The sequence below is a fragment of the Phlebotomus papatasi genome, chromosome 4, assembly GCF_024763615.1.
Source record: "Phlebotomus papatasi isolate M1 chromosome 4, Ppap_2.1, whole genome shotgun sequence".
In the NCBI taxonomy this organism is placed as follows: domain Eukaryota; kingdom Metazoa; phylum Arthropoda; class Insecta; order Diptera; family Psychodidae; genus Phlebotomus; species Phlebotomus papatasi.
The window spans coordinates 5,392,509-5,414,134 of record NC_077225.1 but is presented as its reverse complement, the minus strand read 5'-3'; the positions used below and the strand labels follow the sequence as shown (position 1 = coordinate 5,414,134).

The following is a 21,626-nucleotide window of genomic DNA, read 5'->3' as shown; positions in this document are numbered from 1 at the left end:
GTTAGCTGAGTTTCAGTTCGGCTTGTTGCATCCTAGCGGTGAGTGAAGAAAATAAACAAGGAACTGTCAAAAAAAGATCACTTCCTGAAAAAAAAGTGTGTGAAATTAGCGTGCAAAAGTGTGGCAATTTAAAAAAGTTTAATAAAAAGGCATTTACATCAAGAGAAATTTGGAGTTTAATTTAACAAGTGAAAACGTGAACCTTCAAGTCCGGATTGGACAAATCATATTAATTTTCTGGTATTTTCCTACAGGTAAACTGAGGATTTTATTCACCTATTCCTGCCAAGGAGGCTTTCTATTAATTCTATTGTTGAATTCCATAGGTAAACTGAGGATTTTATTCACCTATTCCTGCCAAGGAGGCTTTCTATTAATTCTATTGTTGAATTCCATAGGTATTTGACAACCAGCATATCTGTTTTGTAGATTGTAGATTTGAGACTTTCCAATTGATATTGGACAACTAGGCTCGCAAAAGCCCTTTGTGTCCCCCATTTCCATTAATTCCTTATATTTCTTTCCTCTCCCTTCCTTTTCTAACCCTTCCTTTCCTTTCCTTTGCTTTCCTTTCCTGAATTATTGAACTCTAGGGATTTTAGCCTAGTTTGGCTGCTTCCAAAGATTCCTCATCACTCCCCACTGTATCGTAAAGTACCGTAATCTCACTACTGTAGAGTGTAGAGCACGGAATCTTCAAGAAGAAAAAAACTCACGCACCTCCACACCAGAGTTCCATAAAACACAATTTCTTTTCACCAGTTAGAGTTCCAGAAACGTCCTGCATTTCTTCCATTATCTTCAAATGAAGACATGCGTCAAAAAGGAGTTGAAGGGGGACGATCATTAATTTAACCAAAAACAATCTACAAAGCCTCAACTCCAAACTCCAACGATGAGATGAAGTGGCATGGTGTGAGAGCGATGCAAATTAAATGTGTTGGTGCTACACAATGAATCTCTGCTCGATGATTGCTCACAATTATTGAATACCGCTGTCTCCTGCCAGACTATCTCACAGAAGAAAATCGGGATAAATCGCCTCTTCTGTAGCTTTCCATGGATTTCCTTCACAAATCACCCATTCGGCTTATAGTACTGCACATAGTAGTGAATTTGTAGAGTTTCCACTAAGAAAAACCACGGAAACTTCTTAAAATTTACTACGCCTGAAGAAACGTGTCTATCACGTCCGATAGCTCAAACCGGTCCTCAGCATATCTGTTTAAGTTACTTACTAAAAAAACAACAAAATCTAATTGTTCAAGGATTTTGTTTATTAATTTGTGTATAATATACAAATTATTTTAACTGCTCGAACTCCAAGAGAGAGCAGTTTTCACAATCGACTTTTTTTTTCAAATTTGCAAAATTCTAGCTGCTAAACGGTAAGAGATATTGACTTCCGGTCTTCGGTGACCCCCCACAATGTCAACACCTTATATCGAACTAACTTACCCAAATTTCCCCCCACCCCTTCATGCGCTCCCTATCCCCAAAAAATAGGCAAAAAATGAGGTTTTTCTAATTTTAAAAATAATTGGCCCTGACGATTTCCTTCATTTTTGGATATGTTATGGAGGTAGTCCATCTGAACATTTCGTCCTTAGACACCTATCACCGAAAAAATCGCCATCTTGAATTATTCAAGGTCAAAGGTCAACTACCCTAGAGGGCCTAATTTTCAACGGATTTGGACAAATTTGGACATTTTTGAAAGATCTTTTAATTCTGAATCAGACTGCATCGGTCACAACCGGTGATGGATCGGGAAAGTAACGGTAATAGTCCTATTTAAAAAAAAAAACAGTTTTTCGCAATCTTCAGTCTTTTGACCCATTTAAAAAATCAACGGTAAGAGATATCATCTTCCGGTCTTCGGTGACCCCACCTCAAATGACATTACCTCGAACGTAATTTTTTTGTTTTCACCCCCTCCCCCTTCATACGCTCCCTATCCCCCAAAAATAGGCAAAAAATAAGGTTTTACTAATTTTAAAAAAAATTGGCCCTGACGATTTCCTTCATTTTTGGATATGTTATGGAGGTAGTCCATCTGAATATTTCGTCCTTAGACACCTATCACCGGAAAAATCGCCATCTTGAATTATTCAAGGTCAAAGGTCAACTACCCTAGAGGGCCTAATTTTCAACGGATTTGGACAAATTTGGACATTTTTGAAAGATCTTTTAATTCTGAACCCGACTGCATCGGTCACAATCGGTGATGGATCGGTTAAGTAACGGTAATAGCCCTATTTAAAAAAACAGTTTTTCACAATTTTCAGTCTTTTGACACATTTAAAAAATCAACGGTAAGAGATATCAACTTCCGGTCTTCGGTGACCCCTCCTCAAATGACATTATATCGAACGTAATTTTTTTGTTTTTACCCCCTCCCCCTTCATACGCTCCCTATCCCCCAAAAATAGGCAAAAAATGAGGTTTTTCTAATTTTAAAAAAAATTGGCCTTGACGATTTTCTTCATTTTTGGATATGTTATGGAGGTAGTCCAGTTGAACATTTCGTCCTTAGACACCTATCACCGCAAAAATCGTCATCTTGAATTATTCAAGGTCAAAGGTCAACTACCCTAGAGGGCCTAATTTTCAACGGATTTGGACAAATTTGGACATTTTTGAAAGATCTTTTAATTCTGAACCCGACTGCATCGGTCACAACCGGTGATGGATCGGGAAAGTAACGTTAATAGTCCTATTTAAAAAAAAAACAGTTTTTCGGAATTTTCAGTCTTTTGACCCATTTAAAAAATCAACGGTAAGAGATATCAACTCCCGGTCTTCGGTGACCCCTCCTCAAATGACATTATCTCGAACGTAATTTTTTTGTTTTTACCCCCTCCTCCTTCATACGCTCCCTATCCCCAAAAAATAGGCAAAAAATGAGGTTTTTCTAATTTAAAAAAAAAAAATTGGCCCTGACGATTTCCTTCATTTTTGGATATGTTATGGAGGCAGTCCAGCTGAACATTTCGTCCTTAGACACCTATCACCGGAAAAATCGTCATCTTGAATTATTCAAGGTCAAAGGTCAACTACCCTAGAGGGCCTAATTTTCAACGGATTTGGACAAATTTGGACATTTTTGAAAGATCTTTTAATTCTGAACCCGACTGCATCGGTCACAATCGGTGATGGATCGGGAAAGTAACGGTAACAGTCCTATTAAAAAATACTGTTTTTCGCAATTTTCAGTCTTCTGACCCATATAAAATTTAAACGGTAAGATATATCAACTTCCGGTCTTCGGTGACCCCACCTCAAATGACATTACCTCGAACGTAATTTTTTTGTTTTCACCCCCTCCCCCTTCATACGCTCCCTATCCCCCAAAAATAGGCAAAAAATAAGGTTTTACTAATTTTAAAAAAAATTGGCCCTGACGATTTCCTTCATTTTTGGATATGTTATGGAGGTAGTCCATCTGAATATTTCGTCCTTAGACACCTATCACCGGAAAAATCGCCATCTTGAATTATTCAAGGTCAAAGGTCAACTACCCTAGAGGGCCTAATTTTCAACGGATTTGGACAAATTTGGACATTTTTGAAAGATCTTTTAATTCTGAACCCGACTGCATCGGTCACAATCGGTGATGGATCGGTTAAGTAACGGTAATAGCCCTATTTAAAAAAACAGTTTTTCACAATTTTCAGTCTTTTGACACATTTAAAAAATCAACGGTAAGAGATATCAACTTCCGGTCTTCGGTGACCCCTCCTCAAATGACATTATATCGAACGTAATTTTTTTGTTTTTACCCCCTCCCCCTTCATACGCTCCCTATCCCCCAAAAATAGGCAAAAAATGAGGTTTTTCTAATTTTAAAAAAAATTGGCCTTGACGATTTTCTTCATTTTTGGATATGTTATGGAGGTAGTCCAGTTGAACATTTCGTCCTTAGACACCTATCACCGCAAAAATCGTCATCTTGAATTATTCAAGGTCAAAGGTCAACTACCCTAGAGGGCCTAATTTTCAACGGATTTGGACAAATTTGGACATTTTTGAAAGATCTTTTAATTCTGAACCCGACTGCATCGGTCACAACCGGTGATGGATCGGGAAAGTAACGTTAATAGTCCTATTCAAAAAAAAAGCAGTTTTTCGGAATTTTCAGTCTTTTGACCCATTTAAAAAATCAACGGTAAGAGATATCAACTCCCGGTCTTCGGTGACCCCTCCTCAAATGACATTATCTCGAACGTAATTTTTTTGTTTTTACCCCCTCCTCCTTCATACGCTCCCTATCCCCAAAAAATAGGCAAAAAATGAGGTTTTTCTAATTTAAAAAAAAAAATTGGCCCTGACGATTTCCTTCATTTTTGGATATGTTATGGAGGCAGTCCAGCTGAACATTTCGTCCTTAGACACCTATCACCGGAAAAATCGTCATCTTGAATTATTCAAGGTCAAAGGTCAACTACCCTAGAGGGCCTAATTTTCAACGGATTTGGACAAATTTGGACATTTTTGAAAGATCTTTTAATTCTGAACCCGACTGGATCGGTCACAATCGGTGATGGATCGGGAAAGTAACGGTAACAGTCCTATTAAAAAATACTGTTTTTCGCAATTTTCAGTCTTCTGACCCATATAAAATTTAAACGGTAAGATATATCAACTTCCGGTCTTCGGTGACCCCTCCTCAAATGACATTATCTTGAAAGTAATCTCTTTGGTTTTACCCCCTCCCCCTTCATGCGCTCCCTATCCCCCAAAAATAGGCAAAAGTGAGGTTTTTCTAATTTAAAAAAAATTGGCCCTGACGATTTCCTTCATTTTTGGATATGTTATGGAGGCAGTCCAGCTGAACATTTCGTCCTTAGACACCTATCACCGGAAAAATCGTCATCTTGAATTATTCAAGGTCAAAGGTCAACTACCCTAGAGGGCCTAATTTTCAACGGATTTGGACAAATTTGGACATTTTTGAAAGATCTTTTAAATCTGAACCCGACTGGATCGGTCACAATCGGTGATGGATCGGGAAAGTAACGGTAACAGTCCTATTAAAAAACACTGTTTTTCGCAATTTTCAGTCTTTTGACCCATATAAAATTTAAACGGTAAGATATGTCAACTTCCGGTCTTCGGTGACCCCTCCTCAAATGACATTATCTTGAAAGTAATCTCTTTGGTTTTACCCCCTCCCCCTTCATGCGCTCCCTATCCCAAAAAAATAGGCAAAAATGAGGTTTTTCTAATTTAAAAAAAATTGGCCCTGACGATTTCCTTCATTTTTGGATATGTTATGGGGGTAGTCCAGCTGAACATTTCGTCCTTAGACACCTATCACCGGAAAATTCGCCATCGTGAATTATTCAAGGTCAAAGGTCAACTACCCTAGAGGGCCGAATTTTCAACGGATTTCGACAAATTTGGACATTTTTGAAAGATCTTTTAATTCTGAACCCGACTGCATCGGTCACAATCGGTGATGGATCGGTAAAGTAACGGTAATAGCCCTATTTTAAAAAATACTGTTTTTCGCAATTTTCAGTCTTTTGACCCATATAAAATTTAAACGGTAAGAGATATCAACTTCCGGTCTTCGGTGACCCCTCCTCAAATGACATTATCTTGAAAGTAATCTCTTTGGTTTTACCCCCCCCCCTTCATGCGCTCCCTATCCCCCAAAAATAGGCAAAAAATGAGGTTTTTCTAATTTAAAAAAAAAATTGGCCGTGACGATTTCCTTCATTTTTGGATATGTTATGGAGGTAGTCCAGCTGAACATTTCGTCCTTAGACACCTATCACCGGAAAAATCGCCATCTTGAATTATTCAAGATCAAAGGTAAACCATCCTGGAGGGCCTAATTTTCAACGGATTTGAACAAATTTGGACATTTTTGAAAGATCTTTTAATTCTGAACCCGACTGCATCGGTCACAATCGGTGATGGATCGGTTAAGTAACGGTAACAGTCCTATTAAAAAATACTGTTTTTCGCAATTTTCAGTCTTTTGACCCATATAAAATTTAAACGGTAAGAGATATCAACTTCCGGTCTTCGGTGACCCCTCCTCAAATGACATTATTTTGAAAGTAATCTCTTTGGTTTTACCCCCCCCTTCATGCGCTCCCTATCCCCCAAAAATAGGCAAAAATGAGGTTTTTCTAATTTAAAAAAAATTGGCCCTGACGATTTCCTTCATTTTTGGATATGTTATGGAGGTAGTCCAGCTGAACATTTCGTCCTTAGACACCTATCACCGGAAAAATCGCCATCTTGAATTATTCAAGGTCAAAAGTCAACTACCCTAGAGGGCCTAATTTTCAACGGATTTGGACAAATTTGGACATTTTTGAAAGATCTTTTAATTCTGAACCCGACTGCGTCGGTCACAATCGGTGATGGATCGGGAAAGAAACGGTAATAGCCCTATTTTAAAGATACTGTTTTTCGCACTTTTTCAGTCTCCTGACCCATATAAAAAATTAACGGTAAGAGATATCAACTTCCGGTCTTCGGTGACCCCACCTCAAATGACATTACCTCGAACGTAATTTTTTTGTTTTTACCCCCTCCCTCTTCATGCGCTCCCTATCCCCCAAAAATAGGCAAAAAATGAGGTTTTTCTAATTAAAAAAAAAATTGGCCGTGACGATTTCCTTCGTTTTTGGATATGTTATGGAGGTAGTCCATCTGAACATTTCGTCCTTAGACGCCTATCACCGGAAAAATCGCCATCTTGAATTATTCAAGTTCAAAGGTCAACCATCCTGGAGGGCCTAATTTTCAACGGATTTGAACAAATTTGGACATTTTTGAAAGATCTTTTAATTCTGAACCCGACTGCATCGGTCACAATCGGTGATGGATCGGGAAAGTAACGGTAACAGTCCTATTAAAAAATACTGTTTTTCGCAATTTTCAGTCTTTTGACCCATATAAAATTTAAACGGTAAGATATGTCAACTTCCGGTCTTCGGTGACCCCTCCTCAAATGACATTATCTTGAAAGTAATCTCTTTGGTTTTACCCCCTCCCCCTTCATGCGCTCCCTATCCCCCAAAAATAGGCAAAAATGAGGTTTTTCTAATTTAAAAAAAATTGGCCTTGACGATTTCCTTCATTTTTGGATATGTTATGGAGGTAGTCCAGCTGAACATTTCGTCCTTAGACACCTATCACCGGAAAAATCGCCATCTTGAATTATTCAAGGTCAAAAGTCAACTACCCTAGAGGGCCTAATTTTCAACGGATTTGGACAAATTTGGACATTTTTGAAAGATCTTTTAATTCTGAACCCGACTGCATCGGTCACAATCGGTGATGGATCGGGAAAGTAACGGTAATAGCCCTATTTTAAAAAATACTGTTTTTCGCAATTTTCAGTCTTTTGACCCATATAAAATTTAAACGGTAAGAGATATCAACTTCCGGTCTTCGGTGACCCCTCCTCAAATGACATTATTTTGAAAGTAATATCTTTGGTTTTACCCCCCCCCCCCCCTTCATGCGCTCCCTATCCCCCAAAAATAGGCAAAAATGAGGTTTTCTAATTTAAAAAAAATTGGCCCTGACGATTTCCTTCATTTTTGGATATGTTATGGAGGTAGTCCAGCTGAACATTTCGTCCTTAGACACCTATCACCGGAAAATTCGCCATCTTGAATTATTCAAGGTCAAAGGTCAACTGCCCTAGAGGGCCTAATTTTCAACGGATTTGGACAAATTTGGACATTTTTGAAAGATCTTTTAATTCTGAACCCGACTGGATCGGTCACAATCGGTGATGGATCGGGAAAGTAACGGTAACAGTCCTATTAAAAAATACTGTTTTTCGCAATTTTCAGTCTTTTGACCCATATAAAATTTAAACGGTAAGAGATATCAACTTCCGGTCTTCGGTGACCCCTCCTCAAATGACATTATTTTGAAAGTAATCTCTTTGGTTTTACCCCCCCCCCTTCATGCGCTCCCTATCCCCCAAAAATAGGCAAAAATGAGGTTTTTCTAATTTAAAAAAAATTGGCAATGACGATTTCCTTCATTTTTGGATATGTTATGGAGGTAGTCCAGCTGAACATTTCGTCCTTAGACACCTATCACCGGAAAATTCGCCATCTTGAATTATTCAAGGTCAAAGGTCAACTACCCTAGAGGGCCTAATTTTCAACGGATTTGGACAAATTTGGACATTTTTGAAAGATCTTTTAATTCTGAACCCGACTGCATCGGTCACAATCGGTGATGGATCGGTAAAGTAACGGTAATAGCCCTATTTTAAAAAATACTGTTTTTCGCAATTTTCAGTCTTTTGACCCATATAAAATTTAAACGGTAAGAGATATCAACTTCCGGTCTTCGGTGACCCCTCCTCAAATGACATTATCTTGAAAGTAATCTCTTTGGTTTTACCCCCCCCCCTCCTTCTTCATGCGCTCCCTATCCCCCAAAAATAGGCAAAAAATGAGGTTTTTCTAATTTAAAAAAAATTGGCCCTGACGATTTCCTTCATTTTTGGATATGTTATGGAGGTAGTCCAGCTGAACATTTCGTCCTTAGACACCTATCACCGGAAAATTCGCCATCTTGAATTATTCAAGGTCAAAGGTCAACTACCCTAGAGGGCCTAATTTTCAACGGATTTGGACAAATTTGGACATTTTTGAAAGATCTTTTAATTCTGAACCCGACTGCGTCGGTCACAATCGGTGATGGATCGGGAAAGAAACGGTAATAGCCCTATTTTAAAGATACTGTTTTTCGCACTTTTTCAGTCTCCTGACCCATATAAAAAATTAACGGTAAGAGATATCAACTTCCGGTCTTCGGTGACCCCACCTCAAATGACATTACCTCGAACGTATTTTTTTTGTTTTCACCCCCTCCTTCTTCATGCGTTCCCTATCCCCCAAAAATAGGCAAAAAATGAGGTTTTTCTAATTTTAAAAAAAAATTGGCCCTGACGATTTCCTTCATTTTTGGATATGTTATGGAGGTAGTCCATCTGAATATTTCGTCCTTAGACACCTATCACCGGAAAAATCGCCATCTTGAATTATTCAAGGTCAAAGGTCAACTACCCTAGAGGGCCTAATTTTCAACGGATTTGGACAAATTTGGACATTTTTGAAAGATCTTTTAATTCTGAACCCGCCTGCATCGGTCACAATCGGTGATGGATCGGGAAAGTACCGGTAATATATTTATTTTAAAAATACTGTTTTTCGCACTTTTTCAGTCTTTTGATCCATATAAAATTTAAATGGTAAGAGATATCAACTTCCGGTCTTCGGTGACCCCTCCTCAAATGACATTATTTTGAAAGTAATCTCTTTGGTTTTACCCCCTCCCCCTTCATGCGCTCCCTATCCCCCAAAAATAGGCAAAAAATGAGGTTTTCCTAATTAAAAAAAAAAATTGGCCCTGACGATTTCCTTCATTTTTGGATATATTATGGAGGTAGTCCATCTGAACATTTCGTCCTTAGACACCTATCACCGGAAAAATCGCCATCTTGAATTATTCAAGGTTGAAGCTTAATTTTCACCCGATTTGTTCAATTAATTAATTAAAATATTAATGATTTTGTGAAGCCCTCTTCTTGAACAATTTTCAACTTCAATATGGTTTTGTGGTGATTTATAGTCAAATTTAATTCGACAATAATTTTCTATACATCAGAATGCTTGCGAAAAGGTATATAAGGCAGAGCTCTTTCTCGGGAGTTCGAGCAGCTCGCAAAGCCTCGGACGCTTTTGCCACCCCTTTTTTTATAATATTCCTCATAAATTGCTAAATATAATTATTTGTGCGCAAATCAAAGGTCTTGCCTATTTTGAAATATTTATTTACTTTTATTTATTTATTCATTTATTTATAAAGATACACGTTACGTTAATTAATTAATTACTTAATTAAATTAATTATTTGCGTTAATTAATTTTATATAACAGATTAAAAATATTTCTGATAGAAACAAAAATGTTTCATCTTGTATTTACACTTAGAAATTTAATATCAATTTTATTTGTACAGTAGAGTCATTTATTGTCAATCAATTATTTAATATATTTTCTTCTTATTTTCCATCTACCTTTCTTTTCTCTATTCTAAATATTCTTTATTCTAAATATTGCAATCATGATTATCAAGTCAGTTTTGAACTCATTGATGGATTCCTGTTTGATATTACGACAACTGCATTGTACCTGTTTTCTCAATATTTCTCTGAATTAGCTCTCGCCTGGCCTTTTTTTCTGGAGAACTTGTTCGAGAAATTTTCGAAAAAAATAGTTTTTAACTAGATTGGGCAAAGATCGAATATCCTCTGAAAAGGAATTATTGATTTCCAAGACAATGATGGTTTAATTGTCCCTGTAGTTAGAGAAATCTGCTCTACTGGTAAACTTTGCACAAGAGGGAGATTTCCAGTAGAAACTGGGCATTACTCTTCATTTTGACAATAAACAATTGCATACCACCTACAATCTTGTCGAAAATCAACGTCCCATTCATCTCCTTTCAGGTGTCCCAAACATTCCCACGTGTAGTTTTGCTATTGAAAACCTTTAAGTAAAAAACAAGAGCGTGTAATCTCTGAAACTTTTATAAAAATATTTTCCCAGATTACACTGCTACCTAATGAGATAAAAAAGTTTATATTATATATCGCTGATATAAAATACAAAGAGGAAAACTGAGACTTCAAAATATGCGATTTTTATCAATTTTTAAAAAAAAATGTTCATAGAATTAAAACAATAAAACTGAGGATATCCATTCTTTTAGTCAAGATTAAGATACATCTTAATATTGCCTACAATACAGTAATGCTTAAATCCCATTTATTTCAAAAATTAATTCAAAAAATCGCCTTGTCCCACACTACCCCTGTCCCAAACCTCCCCGGTCTCCCCTACATTTCCCTCGGTCTCCTCGGTGCTTCCCATCAATTTTTTTTAGATGTGAGTAATATGTAGTTTGTTTCGAATGAGTTGTTTGTCTGAAAATAAATGAATAATAATAAATTAAATTTATTTAAATTATAAGTAACTAATAAATTAATTATTAAAAATAATAAATATTCACCTCTTGGAGACATAGCAGTGCAATTTGACATGTCTTTTAAAATTTCACGTCTTTCAGCAACCGTGCTCTCGAAACGGCCGATGTCGTCCGCATGGCGCCTCATCCAATTCGTGGCCCTCGTCTAGATAAAACAAACAAATGAATAAATAAAAATCTCTCTGTAGGGTTAGAGTAATAAGAGATGGCAGAGCGTCCCAGCTTTGCGGAACGATCGAACTCACGAGATAGAGCTCATCGTGAATTAGCTTTTCGCATGAACTTTTGGTGCTTACTGGTTTGCTAGCGACTAAATTGATTCCGAATTCACAAAAGCATTTGAAAATCAAAAAATTGCTACTTAACCGATTCTTTACAGTCGAAGACCAACGCAGTCGGGTTCGAAATTACAAATTCCAGAAAATCTAAATTTAACCAAATCGGTTAAAAAATGGGCCCTCCAAAGTAGTTGACCTTTGACCTTCAATAATTCAAAATGGAGAATTTCCGGACATAGGTATGTTTGGGCGAAATGTTCGCCTGGGCTAGCTCTAAAACATATCCTATAAAAATATCCTATATAAATCATTGAAAAAGCTTGGGCCAATTTCGAGAAAAAACGAAAAACATGGTTTTTGATGGGGATAGAGAGGCGGGGTGGGGAGGGCGAAAACAAACGTAGAGATTTTGTTTTTTATTGGGGGTCACCGAAGACAGAAAGTCGATATCTCTTACCATTGCATCAATTTTGGAAAATAAATAGGCAAAAATTGATATTTTTCTACAAAGTAAATATTTGAAAAACAGGGCTAAAAATTTCAATATTTTATATTTTCTAAATTTCTTCCTGAAATTCTAAGAAACTTACGACATTTGAGAAGGTCCATGGAGGCTATCTATGTAAAAAAATTTCAAGCCGCTATCTTCTTTATCTTGGAAGATGCTGAATTTTGAAATTTTCGATTTGCGACTTTTTACCCCAGTCTCCCCTACATTTTTTCAAAAAGTCTTAAAATAGTATCCTTTATTATCGTCGTACATTCTTTGTGTTTTGAGAGAACTTGTAGAGGATAAAATTACGCGTCTTTCAGGCTCATTAAGATTAACACGGGATAAATGGAACCGCAGATAAAAAATGTTGAATTTTGGAAAATAATAAAAAAAAAATCTAAATGCAGATAAAAACAAATGTAGGAGTGACCCTGATGAACGGATTTCAGATTTAAAATCCTTAAAGGACTCCCTAACAAGTTTTGTAAATTTCATTGAATACATTAAAAAAAGGGGAATTTTGTCGCACATTTAAAAAAAATTAACCCTGGTAGCTCATACATACCAAAATACGCTGTCGTTCGACGTGACTGTCTGCCGCAGCTCGGGCCACATCAGCATAAGCCTGCACTGGCGGAGGTTGGGCCACGGCCCGAGGTTGAGCCACGGGCGGAGGTTGGGCCACGGGCGGAGGTTGAGCCACGGCCGGCGGTTGGGCCACGGGCGGAGGTTGGGCCACGAGCGGAGGTTGGGCCACGGCCAGAGGTTGGGCCACGGCCAGAGGTTGCTCCACGGCCGGAGGTTGGGCCACGGGCGGAGGTTGGGCCACGGCCCGAGGTTGGGCCACGGCTTGTTCCAGCAACTCGGCAGCTACTCCTGCCTGCGGTTGTGCCACGGGTGCCGGAGGCTGGACTGCCGCTACCCCCGGTGGCTGGGTCGCTGGAACTGGTGGAGGTGGCGGTGGCTGGGCCGCTGGCAATGGTGGAGGTGGCGGTGGCAGTGCCGGATTTGGTGGCAGAGGTACGCGTGGCCCCTGATAAAAGTTGTATACAGGGGGGTAATGGTAGTACCCTTGCCACCATTGATTGTAATATCCATTCCACATAAAAGGGACGGCAGCTTCTTGAAAAGCCATGCCATCTTCTTCTTCACCTTGGGGTTCATTAACAAGCTCTTCCTGTTGATTATCAGCCATTTTTTTTACTGAAATAATAAAAATTAAAAACAAATTTCATAAGACTGCTTGCTTTTCAACTTGTGCACAATAATAAAAGCGAGAGATAATCCTAACCGGCTTATGTGGTGAGGTTCTTAACGTGAGCTAACTCGAAATGCTTGCAAATTCGATTTAGAGCTGAAGTTGGGGGACTCCATTTAGGTCGATAATGGGAATATTTCGATAAGGGAAATTTAGTTCGATATGTTAATTAGAACCGAAGATAGAGGCCGGTCAATATTCGAACTTTGACCCCATATGGCTCGGGTCAGGGGTTATGGATCGACTTAAGTATTTTTTCTGTTTGATAGGTGTGATCTGCGACTACAACATACTAAAATTTCCGATCAATGCACAAAGGAATTTTTGAATTATTTAACTTAGAAAATTGAAAATTTTTGTTTTTAATATTAGCGCCCCTAGGCAGTGGTTTTATGAACTTGCGATGTTAGGAAAGGATGTGGCATTTCACGAGAGCTTTCCAAAACGTCCTTATTTTTTTTAAATTCAGACAATTAGAACCGGAGTTATGGCCAAATTAAGAAATCTTTTTTGATCCTTATAAGCTGGAATCAGGGTATCAGGGCACCTTAAGGTAAAAGGTATTTTAAAAGATTTACTCACATGTTTGCAGATTGTAGGCGATGAAATTTTGCGACAAACACAAACTTCGCTATCAAATTCCAAAGGGAAAAAGAAAGAATTACTGAAAAATAGGGTTGGCATAAGAAAAGGGACAGATAATCCTAACCGGCTTATGTAGGTGAGATTCTTAACGTGAGCTAACTCGGAGTGCATGCAAATTCGATTTAGAGCTGAAGTTGGGACACGCCATTCAGTTATCTTGAATCAAATTCGTGAAATTATACAAATTTTGTATTTAAACCAAAATATCAAGGATTTGGATGAACTGGCACAAAAGTGATATATGGGTGAAATGTAGACCAGAATGTTCTCTATAATTTTGCCGTAGAACTTGATCTCATCGATTAATTAGAAACCGAGATAATCGAGGTTTTTTGTTTCTTAACTCGTTTTTTCGACCAGAGTGCCCCAAGTAGTCATTTGTTGAACTTCAACTATATCAAAGAATTGTTGTATTTTGTGGGACTTTCCATTTAAAACCCTATTTTAAGTGTCTTTGTGGAGTAGAGGCAATCAAATTGGCATTTGAGTGATTTCAAAGCGTTATTATGGGAAAAATCAATTTTTTCACACTTAAACGGCAAAATCGGAGTGATAGCGTAGTCTGAGCGGAAAATGATGTATGGACGAAATGTAGAGACAAATGTGCTCTACAATTATGTCGAAGTAATCATCAAAATCGGTTCAGCGACAGTCGAGATAATTGAGGTTATGTGATATTGAAATTGGTTTTTCGACTGTGGCGCCCCTGGTGTTGGTCCCACGAAGTTCAAATATTCTAGAAAGTTGTAGCATTTGGTGAGATCTTTCGTTTAAGCTCTCATTCATCAAAATCGGTCACATAGAACCGGAGATATGATTTTTTGAATTTCGTGAAACTTGACCCCTCATATCTCCGGTTCTTTTTTAACCACAGCGCACATTTGCACCATTTTGGAAACGTCTTAGACTGGACTACAACATACTAAAATTTCATTAACTTGCACAATGCCGTTTTTGAGAAAAATTACTTTGAATTTCGATTAATTTTGACGCCATCACAGCGCCACCTGTGGTGACTTTTTGAACTACCATCTGAAAGTGCTCATCGAGGCGAAACCAAAAAGATAAAATTTAGGTCGCTATGTTAGTCAGAACCGGATATAGAGGCCGGTCAATGTTCGAACTTTGACCCCTTATAGCTCGGGTCAGGGGTTATGGATCGACTTAAGGTTTTTTTTGTTTGATAGGTATAATCAACGGCTACAACATACTAAAATTTCAGCCCGATGCACAATGGAATTTTTGAGTTATTTAACTTTTAAAATTTAAAAATTTTCTTTTTAATAATAGCGCCCCTAGCGGTGGTTTTATGAACTTGCGATGTTAGAAGGGGAAGTGGAATTTCACGAGAGCTTTCCAAAAAGCCCTCACTTTTTAAATTCTGACAATTAGAACAGGAGTTATGGCCATTTTAAGAATTTTTTTTGGACCCTTATAGCTCGGGTCAGGGGGGTCGGGGGACCTTAAGTTTGGTATTGATGGAAAGCTCTAAGGCCCAGCTATAACATACTAAAATTTGAGCCCGCTCGATGCCATAGGGGCGGAGCTATTGAGAAAACAAAAAAAGGGGGGTCTTCAAAATTTGGGAAGGAGGGGTGGGGGGTGGGGGGTCAATTTACCAAGTTGCAATTTTCATGCGATATATAACCTTTGCCGAAAACCGCAAGTCGATATCTTTTTTAGTTTAGGAGCTATTAAGCTCCAAAGAGCGGCCGGCCGGCCGGCCGGCCGGCCGGGAACGTAAATTAGCCACATATATATTCGTGATCAGGAAGTGGCGAAACACATTTTGGCCAAGTTTGAGGTCGATCGGACGACATGAAATTTTGTTAGGATTATAGTAGGTGAGATTGTTAAGAATCTCACCTAATAATTCCAAAAAGTTATAGGCCAAGGCCGCTCTTTGGAGCTTAATAGCTCCTGAACTAAAAAAGATATCGACTTGCGGTTTTCGGCAAAGGTTATATATCGGGTGAAAATTGCAACATGGTGCATTGGCCCCCCACCCCCCACCCCTCCTTCCCAAATTTTGAAGACCCACCTTTTTTGTTTTCTCAATAGCTCCGCCCCTATAGCATGGAGCGGGCTCAAATTTTAGTATGTTATAGCTGGGCCTTAGGGCTTTCCATCAATATCAAACTTAAGGTCCCCCGACCCCCCTGACCCGAGCTATAAGGGTCCAAAAAAAATTTCTTAAAATGGCCATAACTCCGGTTCTAATTGTCAGAATTTAAAAAGTGAGGGCTTTTTGGAAAGCTCCCGTGAAATGCCACTTCCTCTTGTAACATCGCAAGTTCATAAAACCACCGCTAGGGGCGCTATTATTAAAAATAAAATTTTTAAATCTTATAAGTTAAATAACTCAAAAATTCCATTGTGCATCGGGCTGAAATTTTAGTATGTTGTAGCCGTTGATTATACCTATCAAACAAAAAAAAACCTTAAGTCGATCCATAACCCCTGACCCGAGCTATAAGGGGTCAAAGTTCGAACATTGACCGGCCTCTATCTTCGGTTCTAACAAACATAGCGACCTAAATTTTACCTTTTTGGTTTCGCCTCGATGAGCACTTTCAGATGGAAGTTCAAAAAGTCACCACAGGTGGCGCTGTGATAGCGTCAAAATTCATCGAAATTCAAAGTCACTTTTCTCAAAAACGGCATTGTGCAAGTTAATGAAATTTTAGCATGTTGTAGTCCAGTCTAGGACGTTTCCAAAATAGTGCAAATGCGCGCTGTGGTTAAAACAGAACCGGAGATATGAGGGGTCAAAGTTCACGAAATTCAAAAAATCATATCTCCGGTTCTATGTGACCGATTTTGATGGGTGAGGGCTTGAACGAAAGATCTCACCAAATACTGCAAATTTCTAAAATATTTGAACTTCGTGGGACCAACACCAGGGGCGCCACAGTCGAAAAACCAATTTCAATATCACATAACCTCAATTATCTCGACAGTCGCTAACCTGATTTTGATGATTACTTCGACATAATTGTAGAGCACATTTGTCTCTACATTTCGTCCATACATCATTTTCCGCTCAGACTGCGCTATCACTCCGATTTTGCCGTTTAAGTGTGAAAAAATTGATTTTTCCAATAATAAGGCTTTGAAATCACTCAGATGCCAATTTGACTGCCTCTACTCCACCGAGACACTTAAAATAGGGGTTTAAATGGAAAGTCCCGCAAAATACAACAATTCTTTGATTTAGTTGAAGTTCAACAAATGACTACTTGGGGCACTCTGGATGAAAAAACAAGTTAAGAAACAAAAAACCTCGATTATCTTGGCTTCTGAGTAATCGATGAGATCATGTTCTATGGGAAAATTATAGAGTACATTCTGGTCTACATTTCACCCATATATCACTTTTGTGCCAGTTCATCCCAATCCTTGATATTTTGGTTTAAATACAAAATTTGTATAATTTCACGAATTTGATTCAAGATAACTGAATGGCGACTCACAATTTCAGCTCCAAATTGAATTTGCATGCCCTCCGAGTTAGCTCACGTTAAGAATCTCACCTACATAAGCCGGTTAGGATTATCTGTCCCTTTTTTGACTTGCCACAGATTTGTATGACTGAATCACCCTATTTTTTGTGAGCTTTAAATAAATTGAATTGAATTGAACTGAATTAACTAAATAGACAAATTACACTGTGCGACAGAATTTACCTTTTTGTGGGTGTCTTTGACGAGAGTGCCAAAACTTGTTAGAGGGTCATTTAGGGACCTCAAATCTGCAATCTGTTTGTCCGGGTCACCTCTAGATTTTTTTGGAAAAGCATTTTTTGTTTTTTGCTGTTTTCTAAAATTCAAAAATTCATATCTCCGGTCCTATTTATCCAGTGGCAGTCACATAAAGCTAAAATAACGCGTAATTTCATCCTCTATAACTTTTGTGAACATATCAAGAACCTACGATGAAAATAAAGTGTATTTTTTAAAGATTTTTTGAAAAAGTGCACCCAAAATTATGCATTTTTCTGTGTTTTTCCAACTTATAATAATTCTCCCACTTAGATAGAACATTTTATAAGCCAACTACTATGCCTAAAAGTGAGTAAAGCTGGGTTCACATGATGAAAAGTTGCATAAGAAATTTTACTTTGTAATTCTCAGTTTAATTCTCAACTGTTCCCAATTTTATTTGAATCGAGAGCGCGCGAAAGAATCGGCTGTCAAATCAGCTGTGCGGCGCGTCAAACAATTGTTTACTATTTTCTTTCGTGAAATTTTGCGAGAAAACGTGAAAAATATGTGCCGCAAAGTGTCCGGCTAGTGCCTTTGTGCGTGACATAAAAATTATTAATATGTTTGGTGTGACAGTGATGAATTTTAACCCCATGGATAAATCAGCAACAGGAAAACTGGGAAGCTCTAATCACTCCTACACTAGCGATTTGAGGAATCAAGACTTCAGAATCCAGCAGAAACCTTGAGATATCAGATGGCGAGGAAGTTTCTGTGGTTCCTGTGGCTCTACGACATCCCATCTCCTTTAAGTACCCTGTCAGAGATGTGCTGAATTGAGAATAGGAATATCCAGGAGGATCTGGACCTAGAGCGATCAGATGTCGAAAGAGCTTCTGTCTACGGCTATAATCTCGTGAGGATATCTTCTTCAAGCACCCTGCTACTCTACACGGAGCTGTGCTGGATCGAGGATTCGATTATCCCGGAGGATCTTGAGAGATCAGATGGCGAAGGAGCTTCTGTGGGTGTCAAGACACCTTCTTTAAGTACCTGGCCTGCAGGATCTTGGAAGAACATCTCACCAATTGTGACAAACAAGTAAGTTATTACAATATTTCAAAATGGAAAGTCGGAAAAAGATCCAAGGGGAAAATAATTGGTGGGATGTGGTGTACAAGTAATATTGAAGGGTATTCCCCTAATATCTTTCTCTATTTAATGTGTTTAATCACTATGTTTTTGAGCATATAGAATTTTGATACATCCAAGTGTTAAGGGGTTTCTTAATCAGAAAAAAAATCTGAATTTTTGGATAATAGAAATATAATAACGAATTCAACCATTTCTGAGTTCATCAGAAAACCCCTTTACGAATTTTCCGGAGTTTACCAAGCACAAAAAAATCTCATAATTTAATAATAATAATAATTTATAATACTATTGCGCAATTAAAAAATAAAGGAATTCTGTGATATTTTTTCTGACCTTTCCTTGTATTATGCTCTAAAATTGAATATATTATATCTATATATGTTTAAATTGCTCACTTTTCTCTTTTGCAGGAAAGCGCATCCATGAGTAACAACGATTTACACAACGAAAAGATTTTACAAAAATATTTCTTTGTGATTTTATTTAAATAAATATTTTCTCATTTTTTTTCTTGGTTTTTTTTTTATAATAGTAGGGTAAAGTGATATAATTTGGAATTAGTGTTACAAGTTGGACAATTCGCCGGTACAAGTTGAACATGGCTTTTTTCTTGATAAATACAATACAAAATTTGTTTTTAAGCACAAGGAACCAAATTATAAAACTAAAGCATTAAAAATATGCAAATAAAAATTAAGTACTAAATTTATCAAGACAAAAGGCCCTGTCCAAATTGTACCATTGTCCAAATTGTACCACTGGCCAACTTGTACCACTTTACCCTAATAATATAATTAAATGTTACAAATAGGAACTAAAAATAAAAAAAAGGGGTGGCAAAGCGTCCGAGGCTTTGCGAGCTGCTCGAACTCCCGAGAAAGAGCTCTGCCTTATATACCTTTTCGCAAGCATTCTGATGTATAGAAAATTATTGTCGAATTGAATTTGACTATAAATCACCACAAAACCATCTTGAAGTTGAAAATTGTTCAAGAAGAGGGCTTCACAAAATCATTAATCTTTTAATTAATTAATTGAACAAATCGAGTGAAAATTAAGCTTCAACCTTGAATAATTCAAGATGGCGATTTTTCCGGTGATAGGTGTCTAAGGACGAAATGTTCAGATGGACTACCTCCATAACATATCCAAAAATGAAGGAAATCGTCAGGGCCAATTTTTTTTTAAAATTAGAAAAACCTCATTTTTTGCCTATTTTTGGGGGATAGGGAGCGCATGAAGGGGGAGGGGGTAAAACTAAAGAGATTACATTCGAGATAATGTCATTTGAGGAGGGGTCACCGAAGACCGGAAGTTGATATCTCTTACCGTTTAAATTTTATATGGGTCAAAAGAGTGAAAATTGCGAAAAACAGTATTTTTTAAAATAGGACTATTACCGTTACTTTCCCGATCCATCACCGGTTGCGACTGATGTATTCGGGTTCAGAATTGAAAGATCTTTCAAAAATGTCCAAATTTGTCCAAATCCGTTGAAAATTAGGCCCTCTAGGGTAGTTGACCTTTAACCTTGAATAATTCAAGATGGCGATTTTTCCGGTGATAGGTGTCTAAGGACGAAATGTTCAACTGGACTACCTCAATAACATATCCAAAAATGAAGGAAATCGTCATTGCCAATTTTTTTTTTTAATTAGTAAAACCTAATTTGTTGCCTATTTTTGGGGGATAGGGAGCGCATTAAGGGGGAGGGGGTGAAAACAAAAAAATTACGTTCGAGATAATGTCATTTGAGGTGGGATCACCGAAGACCGGAAGTTGATATCTCTTACCATTGATTTTTTATATGGGTCAAAAGACTGAAAAAGTGCGAAAAACAGTATTTTTAAAATAGGGCTATTACCGTTACTTTACCGATCCATCACCGATTGTGACCGATGCAGTCGGGTTCAGAATTAAAAGATCTTTCAAAAATGTCCAAATTTGTCGAAATCCGTTGAAAATTCGGCCCTCTAGGGTAGTTGACCTTTGACCTTGAATAATTCAAGATGGCGAATTTTCCGGTGATAGGTGTCTAAGGACGAAATGTTCAGCTGGACTACCTCCATAACATATCCAAAAATGAAGGAAATCGTCAGGGCCAATTTTTCTTAAATTAGAAAAACCTCATTTTTTGCCTATTTTTGGGGGATAGAGAACGCATGAAGGGGGAGGGGGTAAAAACAAAAAAAAATACGTTCGAGATAATGTAATTTGAGGTGGGATCACCGAAGACCGGAAGTTGATATCTCTTACCGTTAATTTTTTATATGGGTCAAAAGACTGAAAAAGTGCGAAAAACAGTATTTTTAAAATAGGGCTATTACCGTTACTTTACCGATCCATCACCGATTGTGACCGATGCTGTCGGGTTCAGAATTAAAAGATCTTTCAAAAATGTCCAAATTTGCCCAAATCCGTTGAAAATTAGGCCCTCCAGGCTGGTTTACCTTTGACCTTGAATAATTCAAGATGGCGATTTTTCCGGTGATAGGTGTCTAAGGACGAAATGTTCAGCTGGACTACCTCCATAACATATCCAAAAATGAAGGAAATCGTCAGGGCCAATTTTTTTTTAAATTAGAAAAACCTCATTTTTTGCCTATTTTTGGGGGATAAGGAGCGTATGAAGGGGGAGGGGGTAAAAACAAAAAAATTACGTTCAAGATAATGTCATTTGAGGAGGGGTCACCGAAGACCGGAAGTTGATATCTCTTACCGTTGATTTTTTAAATGGGTCAAAAGACTGAGAATTGCGAAAAACTGTTTTTTTTTTTTAAATAGGACTATTACCGTTACTTTCCCGATCCATCACCGGTTGTGACCGATGCAGTCGGGTTCAGAATTAAAAGATCTTTCAAAAATGTCCAAATTTGTCCAAATCCGTTGAAAATTAGGCCCTCCAGGCTGGTTGACCTTTGACCTTGAATAATTCAAGATGGCGATTTTTGCGGTGATAGGTGTCTAAGGACGAAATATTCAGCTGGACTACCTCCATAACATATCCAAAAATGAAGGAAATCGTCAGGGCCAATTTTTTTTTTAATTAG

General features: G+C 37.8%; 1 protein-coding gene across 1 annotated transcript; it reads right to left on the bottom strand.

Moving 5' to 3' along the window:
• Positions 1-668: 668 nt before the first annotated feature.
• LOC129808612 (actin-binding protein WASF2-like) lies at positions 669-13,011 on the bottom strand. Its single transcript, XM_055858396.1, has 3 exons — positions 12,380-13,011; positions 11,068-11,188; positions 669-694 (listed from the first exon to the last, which is right to left on the bottom strand). Exons 1-3 carry the CDS (start codon positions 13,007-13,009, stop codon positions 669-671), a joined length of 777 nt encoding a protein of 258 aa, XP_055714371.1. The 5' UTR covers positions 13,010-13,011.
• Between the last annotated feature and the right edge of the window lie 8,615 nt (positions 13,012-21,626).

Excerpts from the sequence above, each read along its gene's own strand:
- LOC129808612 (XM_055858396.1), bottom strand. The coding sequence starts at position 13,009 with ATGGCTGATAATCAACAGGAAGAGCTTGTTAATGAACCCCAAGGTGAA. Across the intron at positions 11,189-12,379 it reads TCGAACGACAGCGTATTTTG|ACGAGGGCCACGAATTGGAT; the intron begins GTATGTATGAGC and ends TGTTTTATCTAG. Across the intron at positions 695-11,067 it reads CACTGCTATGTCTCCAAGAG|ATTCCGTGCTCTACACTCTA; the intron begins GTGAATATTTAT and ends TTCTTCTTGAAG.